General features: G+C 44.8%; 2 protein-coding genes across 13 annotated transcripts in view; both read left to right on the forward strand.

Annotated features, from left to right (window-relative positions):
• The window catches only part of SIN3A (SIN3 transcription regulator family member A), a 119110-nt gene that overhangs the window by 69671 nt on the left and 36127 nt on the right, over positions 1-13312 (forward strand). The window lies entirely within an intron of this gene.
• On the forward strand, positions 8299-13042 carry LOC138676413 (uncharacterized). Of its 2 annotated transcripts, none has more exons than XM_069765676.1 (4): positions 8299-8492; positions 10260-10380; positions 10504-10614; positions 11062-13042. In XM_069765676.1, the coding sequence occupies exons 1-4, from the start codon at positions 8334-8336 to the stop codon at positions 12708-12710; spliced, it is 2040 nt and encodes a 679-aa protein (XP_069621777.1). In that variant the 5' UTR covers positions 8299-8333; the 3' UTR covers positions 12711-13042. The 2 variants fall into 2 exon arrangements, with proteins under 2 accessions (XP_069621777.1, XP_069621778.1); XM_069765677.1 differs by having other exon boundaries at positions 8399-9762.

A 13312-nucleotide genomic window follows, 5' to 3' on the forward strand; every position in this document is an offset into this window, starting at 1 on the left:
CCCTATCAGACAGATACTTTAAATACCAGCACCACAATACTAGGAGGATTAACCCCTCTCCCTGCTGCTCCCCTTCCCCCCCCCCCCCCCCCCCGAGGTGAAGATTACCAGAACTGCTTCTATAAACCGCATTATCTGCAAAACCAGTGGCCTCTTTGGAGCACAGTCCAGTGCCTCATTATACGGGACCTGGAACCAGGGCTCTGTTTATCCATAACTGCAATTGTGACTATTTGTGGGGCCCTTTTAACTGTCTACCATGCAGCACTCTAAGGGAGCAGGAGCTGCTGATAGGCTAAAGAAATATGCAAGGGACGATCCCCCTGATAACGTGCGCTCTCTCAGAAATAACTCTGCACCGACCCAACGCAAGGGCCGTCCTTCTGATAGTAATGAAGAGGGAGACCAAGATGAACTGACCCTTTAAACAGGCATCCGAGCAGCTAATGCAGGCTATTACCCTCACTAGATCATCTCTCACGGAAAAAATAGAGGATGTGCACACAGAGGTGGGTCGTTTGCGACACGACATGCAAGCTATGAGAGGGCGTATTTCGGAAGTCGTAACCAGAGTGTCTCATATAGAAGATACCATCATTCCTATGGAGGCAAAAATAACAAAAGCTGCTGGCTCCGTAAACGCTTGGAAGCAAAAGGCAGATGATTTGGAAAACAGACTACGCCGCAACAATATTCGGATTATTGGTCTCCCAGAGCGCTCGGAGGGTCAGCAACCCGAACAATTCCTGGAAGAATGGCTTAAGACCTCCCTGGGGGATGGATTCTCCTCGACATTCTCGGTGGAGAGGGCCCATAGAGTCCCAACGAGACCTCTTCCCCCTGGAACTCCACCTCGACCTTTCCTGGCACGCCTCCTCAACTGCCGAGATAGAGATACTACTCTTCGCCTGGCGCGACAGAAGGGCCCCATCATATTTAATAATGCTACTATATCAATTTTTCCGGACTTCTCCATGGAACTCCAAAAGCAGCGAGCACGATTCATAGATATCAAGAAACTACTCAGGGATAAGAATATCATCTATTCCATGCTGTATCCAGCTCGGCTCCGCATTGTCCATGAGGGCTCCACCTTGTTCTTTACAGATCCGGCAGAGGCAGCAGAATGGCAGTGGTCGCACGGAGCGTCTAATGTGAAAGACTCCTAATCTAAGTTCTTTATCTAATGGCAATATACGTAGAGCTCTTCGAATGGGTGCGAAAGGTGGCGACAATACCGGACACTGAATTCAGTGAGGGTATCCCCTTCTTTATTTGACTGTAGGAGTATGGGAACATGCTCCTCTACTGTTCCAGTTGCCGCCAATATTAACTTTTTGCTCTGTGTGATGTCTCTGGGCTAGGCCCAAATAAAGAAGTATGATATATATATATAGATAGATAGATAGATAGATAGAGATATATATATATATATATATATATATATATATATATATATATATATATATATATATATATATATATATATATATATATATATATATATATATATATATATATATATATATATATATATATAGATATATATATATAGATATATATATATATAGATATATATATATATATAGATATATATATATATAGATATATAGATATATAGATATATAGATATATAGATATATAGATATATAGATATATAGATATATAGATATATAGATATATAGATATATAGATATATATATATATATATATATATATAGATATATATATAGAGTCTGAAATTGTATGCATGACCTGGAACATACGGGGTATTAAGACTCCTAAGAAGAAAGTCAAGGTATTCTCGCGGATCAAAAGACATCATCCCCATGTTGTGGCATTAGTGGAGACACACCTGACTAGAGAATACGGTTCGATGTATGCAAAAGCCGTGGGTGCAATGGTCCCTCCATGCATTTCATACCAGTTATTCAAGAGGGGTCTCTCTGTTGATACACAAGGAGGTTAAATGGGAGGCCAGAGAAGCACGGCGGGATCCTGAAGGCCGTTTTGTCTTTGTGCATGCATTTCTTAATTCACGTGAATATGTGATATTGTGTATTTATAACCCTCCCCCCGCTAACATGTCGGTTCTCCGTATGGCATTGGGCTTCTCCCTAAAATACCCGGATGCTAGTGTTGTTTGTGTGGGTGACTTTAATCTGGTCATGGATCACTCCATAGACAGATTGAGATTGGATGACACAGTGTCCGGGGAGTCTGTGTCTCAGTCTCCTTCCCAACTGGCATTGTTTATGGAAGGCAGCGGTTGGCTCGATTTGTGGAGAATGAGTCACCCAGGGGTTAAGGGGTATACTTGCCACTCATCTACTAAGCGAACTTTATCTCGTATAGACTATATATTTGGATCTAGTGGCTTGGCATTATGGGTGGATAATGTTGAACATGGCAATAGGGGGATTTCGGACCACAGTCCGATAACTCTTAAACTTAAATATGGGCAGCCCAATAACAATAGATCCTGGAAATTAAATCCCTTCTGGTTGAAATTAATAGATTCTAGTGATAGGACGATTGAACAGTTAGATTGTTTTATTTTAACACACCCAGAACCCCAGAATCTTGGTTTATTTTGGGATGCCCTAAAGGCATATTTGAGGGGGTGCTTATCCTCTACAATTTCCTATATTAAAAGGGTGACGGCGAGGGAGGATGATGAGATGGAGCAGCGATTAAAAGATTTGGAGGCCACATATATAGCAAATCAGACCAGCAGTAACAGGGCTGAATGGCTTACTTCTCAGAGGATGTATACTCAACATTTAGACGTTAAATCGAAACGCAAACTATTTTTTACCCGCCAGTCCTACTTTGAACTAGGGAACCAGGCCAGCACACTCTTGGCTTTCTTAGTGCGCCAACATAACACCGCTAATACAATATTGCAGATCCGCGCACTCGATGGCTCATTAGTTTCATCCACTGATGACATACTTCAATGTTTTTGTGACTACTATAAATCATTATATAAATCCAGTAGCGGTTTTGGTGTTGGTGACTGTCTAGATTACTTATCAGATATAACATTCCCCACACTGAGCCCATCCCAACAAGCCTTCATGGAGGCCGAGTTTACTTTGGAGGAAGTGGAACACGCTATAGCGGACATGGCTACTGGGAAGGCCCCGGGACCAGATGGGTTTCCCATTGAGCTATACAGGAAATACTGGGATAAGTTTGCACCACTTCTATTGAAGGTACTTAGGGGAATATGGGAAGGAGAGTCTGTGCCTGAAACGTTCTATGATGCCAACATTATTGTGCTCAAGAAGGAGGGGAAGGATCCTCTGGATTGTGGATCATACCGACCAATTTCTTTGGTGAACGTAGATTATAAAATCTTTACTAAAATTCTGGCTACCAGACTGAACACAATTATATTAGATCTTATACATCCAGACCAAACTGGCTTCATGCCTGGGAAAAGTACTTCCATCAATATTAGGCGTGTTCAGTCGATCATCCAATATAGCTCTCTAGAGGCAGATAATAGGCTTCACTGGACACAGCTAAAGCTTTTGATTCCCTTGAGTGGTCCTTCCTCTCTGCATGTTTGCGAAGGTACGGTTTTGGGGACAAATTTCTGAGAGGGATAGGTACAATATATGCGAAGCCTAGAGCACGTATGGTTGTGAACGGCCTGATGTCTGAGTCTTTTTTGTTACATAGGGGAACTCGCCAGGGGTGCCCTCTCTCTCCTGCTCTATTTGCCTTGGCGATTGAGGCTGTGGCAATACGAATGAGGTCTTCCATTGACATTAGGGGGATACATATAGCGGATCGGGTTGACATTATTGGCCTCTATGCAGATGATATGGTAGTGTTTATGGATCAAACAGAGGATACGTTACCAAAAGTAATAGCGATTATAGACAAATTTAGCAAATTCTCCGGTCTTTATATAAACTGGGATAAGTCTGCCCTGATGCCTCTCTCTCATACCCCAATGCCGCGTCTCGAAACTCTCTCGCCGTTGCCCATAGTCTCCAACTTCAAGTATCTGGGAATCTATATGTCTCAACATAGTCAATTTGATTTACAATTTAATATCTACCCATTATTGGATCTGGTTAAATCCAAATTTGCTACTTGGGATAAACTCCCGCTCTCCGTGGCTGGTCGTATTAATCTGATCAAAATGATACTGCTCCCCAAGTTAAGTTACTGCTTCCAACACAGTGCTGTCCCAATACCTAAATTCCTCTTTGCGACTCTAAATTCCCTAACAACATCTTTCATATGGGGGAAGACTAGGCCTAAACTTAGATTATCTGCTCTGCAGAGACCGAAACAGGGGGGAGGGGCGGCCTTGCCGGACTTTTACCTATATTATCTTGCTGGGCAGGCAAAAATGATAAATAAATGGATGCCCAATAACTCTCTTCCTAATTCTGAGAACCATCTGCTCCACTCCGCCCAAATCGAATGTCCATTGGGGTTTCTGGAGCTGGAGAGGGTTGGTGTCCCTCGTCTGTTGCCTATGCTCCGGTTGGCACGATCAATATGGAGACAAATTAAAAAAATAACTAAATCTGTTGATATAGCAACGGAAATGCCATTGTGGAATAACAGTTATTTTCCGGGACTATTGGGCCACCCATCCACGGAATTTTGGATATCGTATGGTGTTCTCTCAGTAGGTCATATTCATAACCAGGGGATTTTCATTTCCTTTGAACAATTACAAAATTCTCACAATATCCCAAGGTCTCAATTTTTCCGCTATTTACAATTAAGGTCAGCTTTTCAATCACACATGCGGAATATGGGTACAGGTCGAGCTATTTCATCTCTACCTTTAATAGGAATTCTTAATTCGCAAGGTCCTCAAGGACTTATTTCCTCTTTATATACCTATTTGTTATCTACAGGAGGGGGGTCTATTATAGACTCTATTAAGGGGAAATGGGAGGGGCTTCTTCCAGATACACTAGGGGAAGAATGGGAAGATATTTTGGAATCTTCAACTAGGGTTTCCCCATCGATTAATAATAAGATGATTCAATTATACATTATATACCAATCCTATTTGACCCCGATCCGCCTTTTTAAGATGGGTCGTCTCCAGTCATCAGATTGTCTAAGATGTCATTCCAGTGATGCGGACTTTATTCATATGATTTGGAGATGTCCTGTTATTTTTCATTACTGGAAAGAGGTGACAACATTGTTGACATCCTTGTTATCGATTCCTGTCCCGCTTGAACCATTGACCTGTCTATTTGGGGTGTGGGATACGGAAGCCTGGGATCACTACACTGGGATACTTCTGCGTGAGACACTATTTATGGCGCGAAAGGTACTGGCGCTACGATGGATGGGTGGTCCTTGCCCATCTCTTAGAGCTTGGGTTGATCTAGTAAACTCAATTATTCCGTATGAACGGACATTATATCAGAATAGAGGGTGTCCAGATAAATTTGAGAAAATATGGGGCAGATGGAACTCCTGCCATCACACTCTATAATTTAATAATAATTTAGAATACATGTGAGAAGTGGGGTTCGTGGTTTTGGGGACATTGCTTACAGAGTGAAATTTATACGAAATTTTATTTTGGCGGCGTTTTCTTTCTTTTTTTTTCTTTCTCTATTAGTAGTTAGTTTAGTTAAGGTTATACAACAAGATACCAGTGATCGACATACACCATTTGTTACCCTTGTAATACTCTAGAAGTGATAATGTAATGAGAGTAATTGCATTTCATGATATAATGGAAAATGATGGATACAAGTGCAAATGTGTGTATTGTATGATTTATTTTGCAACTAATAAACGAATTTAAAAAAAAAAAAAAAAGCTGTTAGAAGCACTATGGGCTAGTGGACCCTCACCCAAAAAGATCGGTACAGGACATCATGTTCGGAGGTCTTGAGCAAAAAAAAGAGGAGAGCATTTCCCCTTAACGAGACAATATCCGCACTAATCAAAAAAGAGTGGAAAAAAACCCATAAGGAAAGCGTTACGAACGCCAAAAAGAAAGTACCCTTTTGAGGATGAATCTTGCTCCTTCTGGGAAAAAGGCCCTAAACTAGATGTCGCCATAGCTAAGGCATCAAAGAAATTTGCCCTCCCTCTTGAGGACATGGGGGTCTTGAAAGATCCCATGGACAAAAAGGCGGACACCTTTCTCAAAAGTTTCTGGGAAGCAGCTGGGGGAGGTCTAAAACCAGCAGTTGTCGCCACATGTACATCCCGTTCATTAATGGTATGGTTAGACCAACTGGAAGGCCTGTTAAAAGGGAAATCATTCTGGGACTCCATATTAAACACCTTGCCGGTGATGAGGGGGGCGGCCGCTTTCTTGGCAGATGCCTCCGCCGATTCAATCAGGCTAGCTGCTAGGTCGGCAATTTTCTCTAACGCGGCTAGGCGCGCCCTCTGGCTTAAGTGTTGGCCAGGGGACCTACAGACAAAATCCAAATTGTGTACCATCCCCTGTGAGGGCAAATTCTTATTTGGCCCCACCTTAAATGACATCTTAGAAAAGGCGGGGGATAAAAAGAAATCTTTCCCCTCCCTGGGTTTCCCTTCCTACAGAAGGCCCTTTCGGAGCAAGAGGTTTTTTCGAAGGAAGCCGGGGAAAAAAGACAAGTGGGAGGATAAGAGAAACAAGAATAAGGGTATGTTCACACGTTCCTGATTTCCATCCTTTTTTTTTTCAGGACTGTTTTTTAAAAAACTGCAGCTCTTGGCAGAAAACGCAGGTCCTTTTTTTGGTCCTTTTTTGATGCGTTTTTTGATGTGTTTTTTGATCCCTTTTTTTATGCAGTTTTCTATGCAGAGTCTGTGTGTTTTCTAGGAAGTTTTTTAGGGTTAAAATGGCTGAAAATACCCTACCCCTAACCCTATTCTAACCTTAGTGGAAAAAAAAAAAATTCTTAATTTTTTTTTATTGTCCCTACCTATGGGGGTGACAAAGGGGGGGGGGGGTGTCATTTACTATTTTTTTTTATTTTGATCACTGAGATTATATCTCAGTGATCAAAATGCACTTTGGAACGAATCGGCCGGCAGATTCGGCGGGCGCACTGCCATTTTGCAAGATGGCGGCGCCCAGGGAGAAGACGGCCGGACGGACACCGGGACGCCGGGTAAGTATAAGGGGGGGAGATTAGGGCACGGGGGGGGGGGGGCATCGGAGCACGGGGCGGTGGGATTGGAGCACGGGGGGGGGCGGGATCGGAGCACGGGGGGGCAGCCACACTCCGCCCACGCACTTCCGCCCGCTTCCCCGCACTTCCTGCTGCAGCGGTTCTGCACCACAAACCGCAGTAAAACCCGCAGATATTTTTTTCATCTGCGGGTTTTACTGCGGGTTTGACCTCACAATGGAGGTCAATGGGTGCAGAACCGCTGCGGCTCCGAAAAAAGAAGTGACATGGTACTTCTTTTTTCCCGCAGCTATTCAGCGCGGCTTTTTTTTTTTTTTTTTTTTCCGCATTGTGGGCACAGCAGTTCCTGTTTTCCATAGGGTACAATGTAATGTACCCTGCATGGAAAACAGCTGCGGACCCGCAGCGGGAAAATCGCGGCAATTCCGCATGAAAAAAAGGATCGTGTGAACATGGCCTAAAGGGTTTTTGTTCAATAAGAGCCCCAGTGACAACAAAAAACCTTCCCAATGAATGTTTGCCCCAGGTGGGGGGGAAGACTGTCCCTTTTTCTCTCGGCCTGGGAGAAAATTACCAGCAGTCTATGGATCCTGAGCATAATAAAATCAGGACTAAAACTGACATTTTCCCTTTCGCCACGACAGCACCCCACTGGAGAGAGGGATCCGCCCCGCAGGAACAGGAAACCTACCGAGAAATAAAAGGGAGCGGTCCGCCTCTCCTCCTCAGTTTAGGTTTCCTGTTCCTGCGGGAACAATCCAGGAACGACAGGACTACAGGACATACCTGGGCTAGCATGCCGCCTGCGCGGTATCCTTGAGAACGGCAGGGGCTGCAGCTCAGAAGCAGCGTCGGGGGAGTTCCGTTAGACGGCTCCCTCCTCAGCTGGTGGATGGAGCAGACGGCCGGGTCCGGGGAGGGCCGCCCGGCGTCTTCTCCGGCGTGCGGTGCGGCAAGGAGCCGGGTAAGAGAACCTCCATTGCGGTCCGGCGCTGAATCCCGGACCGCGCATGCGCCGACCGCCGCAATACTGGCTACCCCGGAACTGAAGGAGTCACTTCCGGGGCGCCTAGGCCAGGATCTGGGGCGGGGGAGCCAGCGGCAACCCGCGCATGCGCATTGCGCAGCGGGGGAAAAAAAAAAAAAAGAGGAAAAAGGGCACACTATTTAAAAACGCCCAAAAACAATAATGCGGCGATGCAGAGATGTCATCCCCAGGTGCCATGGACCCCACAGCTGGAGATCCAGTGCCCCCCACCAAAGATCACACCAAAGGATCCTCGGAGTCCGTTCATAAGAGTGACGGTTCCAGAACAGGATCTCGGCCTTCTGATCCGGTACTATTCGCTTCACTGGGTGAGTGTTTAAACTCTGCCTATTAAGCTGACGCTGTCTCCCTATTTCTCTCTCTTTTCTCTCTCTCTCGCTACTTATTACGCCCAGTCTAAAAAACGACAAAAGTCCAAGCATAAGGAATGTGCCTTGTGTAGCCAGCCCCTTCCGGACTCATACCCCAAAAAACTGTGCAAAGACTGTTTCAAGGAAACAACTCAGGGAGCGACAGTGTCCGTTACGGACTTACGGGCCATTATTAGAGAGGAGCTTAAAAATATGACCCAGGAAAAACCGCGTAAAGCTAAGTCCAAAACACCAACACTTATGTCAGACTCCGAAAGTGACCAGACGGTACTGTCAGAAGCCTCCCTATCATCATCATTATCATCATCATCATCTTCCTCAGAAATCGAGGGGCGTTCATGTTTCCCCTTAGACAGTGTGGACAACTTGGTAAAATCAATCCGCAATACCATGGGGTGTGAGGAGGTAAAGGGTGCGCAAACCACGCAGGAAATTATGTTTGCGGGTTTGGCAGAGAGAAAGAGGAGATGTTTTCCGGTTATACCAGCGGTGAAAGCATTAATTAAAAGAGAGTGGGAGAAGCAGGATCAAAGAAGCTTTTTGCCCTCCGCGTCTAAACGTAAATATCCGTTTAGTGATGAGGAGCTCCTTACATGGACCAAAGTGCCTAAGGTCGATGCAGCCGTAGCTTCTACCTCCAAGCAATCCACTCTGCCTGTGGAGGATGCGGGACTTCTGGTCGATCCATTAGATCGCAAAGCTGAATCATCCCTTAAGCGATCTTGGGAGGCGGCTACAGGAATTTTTAAACCTGCAGTAGCCAGCACCTGCGCTGCCCGGTCAATGATCATTTGGATTGATCAGTTGGACCAGCAGATCGAAAATAAAGTTTCGAGAGAGAAACTTAGAGCGGCCATCCCCTTAATACGTGGAGCAGCAGCTTTTATGGCGGACGCATCTGCCGACTCGCTTCGGTTAGCAGCGAGATCCGCAGGTCTTGTGAACAATGCAAGACGCGCACTTTGGATGAAAAGTTGGAAAGGGGACGCGCAGTCTAAATCCAAAATATGCGCGATCCCATGCGAGGGTGAGTACCTCTTTGGCAAGACCTTAGATGAGATACTCAAAAAGGCAAAGGACAGGAAGAAAGCTTTCCCTGATTCCTCTATTCCCTTTTACAGGAGAGCCTTTAAGAGGAGACCGTTTGGTAAAAGGAGGCAAACGGATAGGTCTACAACATGGACTGCTAAAGAGGACAGGCAAAGAGGTACCATGTTTAGAAGACCCAACCCCCCAAAAGACAATAAATTCTGAGGATATACCAGTAGGGGGCAGACTGAAATTTTTCGCAACACAATGGGAAAAAGTAACATCTAGCTCGTGGGTTTTAAACATCATCCGAGATGGAATTAAACTACAATTCTCTCGTGTTCCCCACGAGTCATATATTATAACATCCCTCAGCTCGCCCGCACAACAGCAGGCTCTTGACCTAGAAATTCAAACCCTATTATCAAAGCGGGTTTTAGTCCAAGTCCCCGAGGGACAGGAAGGCAGAGGATTCTACTCTCCCTTATTCCTGATTTCTAAACCCGACGGTTCTTTCAGGACCATCATAAACCTTAAAAAGCTCAATTCATTTGTTAAAAACCATACATTTAAGATGGAATCCATTAGATCCACTATAAAATTCCTCTTTCCAAACTGTATGATGGGGGGCATTGATTTGAAAGATGCTTATTATCATCTCCCTATCCATGACAGATACCAAAAGTACCTCAGAGTAGCAGTGACAATCAACGGCGAGATTCATCATTTCCAATATACAGCCATGCCCTTCGGCCTTTCAACAGCACCGAGGATCTTTACCAAGATAATGCTAGAGGTGATGGCCTACCTTCGCCAAAAAGAAACCTTAATTGTTCCCTATCTGGATGACTTTTTGGTCATTGGAAATTCAGTTACTCAATGTGCTGATCGTTTGGCTCATGCAATTTCCTCTCTACAGGATTTAGGCTGGATAATCAATACCAACAAATCCAGACTCACTCCGCTATCCTGCCAGGCGTTCTTGGGGTTCCATCTAGACTCCGTATCTCAAAAGTGTCTCCTGCCTCAGGTAAAAATACTACTGATCAAACACAAAGTCCTAGCTGCGATAAACAATCCACGTATATCCCTAAGACAAGCTATGTCCTTACTAGGATCTCTTATCTCTTGTATACCTGCGGTAAAATGGGCTCAACATCATACCCGTACACTGCAACACCAGATTTTACAAGAAGATAGACGGTTATCTGGTCACCTAAATGTGAAAATAACCTTATCTCAGGAAGTTTTAACTTCCTTAACGTGGTGGCTGAATTCAGACCATTTAATGAGTGGTGTTCCATGGATAATAACACCATCTCATACCATAACCACGGACGCCAGTCCTCATGGATGGGGCGCTCATATGGGGAATGATTTTTGCCAAGGGCTTTGGAACATGGAGGAAAGCTGCTATTCCTCTGATGTTAAAGAATTAAATGCAGTAAAATACGCCTTATGCCATTTTCTCCCACAGCTACGAGGGAAAGACGTCAGAATCCTTTCCGACAACACCACCACAGTGGCGTATCTAAACAGGCAAGGAGGCACGCGATCAGAGACTCTGATGTCTTCTGCTACAGAAATCCTGAATCTAGCAGAAAGTCACCTAACATCCCTTACTGCACTGCACATAAGAGGGGAAAACAACCAGCAGGCAGACTTCTTAAGTCGACACACCTTGAAACAAGGGGAGTGGTGCCTAAACCAGCAGATTTTTCGGGATATAGTATCCCTATGGGGTCAACCTCAAGTAGATCTCTTCGCCACAAGAAGAAACAAAAAAGTCCGGAAATTTGCCTCCCTATCTCTAGCGGATCATCCGGACATTCTGGACGCTCTTCAAGCCCCTTGGCAGTTCAGTCTAGCATATGCTTTTCCGCCGATCATACTGCTGCCCCAAGTCATTCGCAAAATCAGAACCGAAGGAGCGAGGGTGATACTAATAGCTCCATTCTGGCCCAAGAGACCATGGTTCTCGTGGCTGCAAACCATGTCGGTCTCAGATCCTTGGGTCCTCCCCTCAACACCCAATCTTCTCTTCCAGGGTCCGTTTTTCCACCCTCAAGTGGACAGTCTACATCTCACGGCCTGGAATTTGAGAGGCAGATGCTAAAATCAAGGGGGTTCTCGGAGGGATTGATAAACACGCTCCTCCAGAGTAGAAAACCTTCCACTACAAAAATTTACACAAAAATATGGAAGAAATTCCTACAATTCCATACATCTTCAAACACCTCAGAAATTCCGATACAGTCTATCCTGGAATTTCTCCAAAAAGGGAGAGAACTAGGTTTAACTGCAAACACCTTAAAAGTTCATGTTTCAGCACTAGGAGCTCTCTATGGCCATAACATTGCGGGGAATAGATGGGTATCCCGATTTATTACAGCCTGTGAACGGATAAATCCAGTTAATATACCTAGAGTTCCTCCCTGGGATCTAAACTTAGTTTTACAAGCCCTAACAGACTCTCCATTCGAACCAATAGATTCAATACCAATCAAGATCCTATCACTAAAAACGGCCCTCTTGGTAGCACTGACTTCAGCCAGGAGAATCAGTGACAGCCAAGCACTCTCTATAGATCCACCTTTCCTGCTAACTTTTCAGGATAAGTTGGTCCTTAAACCAGACCCTTCCTACCTTCCCAAAGTAGCTAAGACATTCCATAGGTCTCAGGAAATAATCTTGCCCACTTTCTTCAGTAATCCTTCCACTCCTGAAGAACAAAAGTACCACACTCTAGATGTTAAAAGAGTAGTGTTAAAGTACATTGAAAGAACCTGTAGCTGGCGACAGTGTAGGGCTCTGTTTATTTCCTTCCAGGGTCACAAGAAGGGTCATGGAATAACGAAAAGCACGTTATCCCGGTGGATCAGAGAGTCTATCAGACTGGCCTATTCCGTGAGTAAAGAAAACCCTCCGGAAGGCATAACAGCGCACTCTACCAGAGCTATGGCATCCTCCTGGGCAGAAAGGGGAGAGGTCCCAATTGAGACTATATGTAAGGCGGCAACTTGGTCAAATCCCTCTACATTCTATAATCACTATAGGCTTGACCTATCGTCAACTTCTGACCTAGACTTTGGCAGGACTGTCCTCAGCACGGTGGTCCCCCCCTAGGTGATGGTCTCTGTAAGATCTCCAGTGGGGTGCTGTCGTGGCGAAAGGGAAAAAGCCGGATTACTCACCGGTAATACTCTTTTAGTGAGTCCACGACAGCACCCTCTTATATCCCTCCCTATATTAATATAGTACTTACTATTGAGTAAAATTCTTTTAATCATATATGAGCAAATAAGTTTGAAAATGAAATAAATTATATTTGCCTAATACTGGCGGTCCTCCGGGTACTCTGAAATCAAAACTGAGGAGGAGAGGCGGACCGCCCCCTTTTATTTCTCGGTAGGGTTCCTGTTCCTGCGGGGCGGATCCCTCTCTCCAGTGGGGTGCTGTCGTGGACTCAATAAAAGAGTATTACCGGTGAGTAATCCGGCTTTTCTCAAACCCCCTCATCCTTCCTTTATGGTGAAATCGCCAAGGTCTTCAGGGGAGGAGCAACTGGCATTAGAAAACGAGGTAATTGGACTTGTGAACAAGGGGGTTCTCCTAGAAGTTCCCCCTCAAGAAAAAGGGCAAGGATATTATTCCCCTCTGTTCCTGAGGAAAAAGCTGGATGGGTCATACAGGACTATCATAAACTTGAAAAATCTAAACAAATACCT

This window comes from Ranitomeya imitator, chromosome 4 (assembly GCF_032444005.1).
Source record: "Ranitomeya imitator isolate aRanImi1 chromosome 4, aRanImi1.pri, whole genome shotgun sequence".
NCBI lineage: Eukaryota > Metazoa > Chordata > Amphibia > Anura > Dendrobatidae > Ranitomeya > Ranitomeya imitator.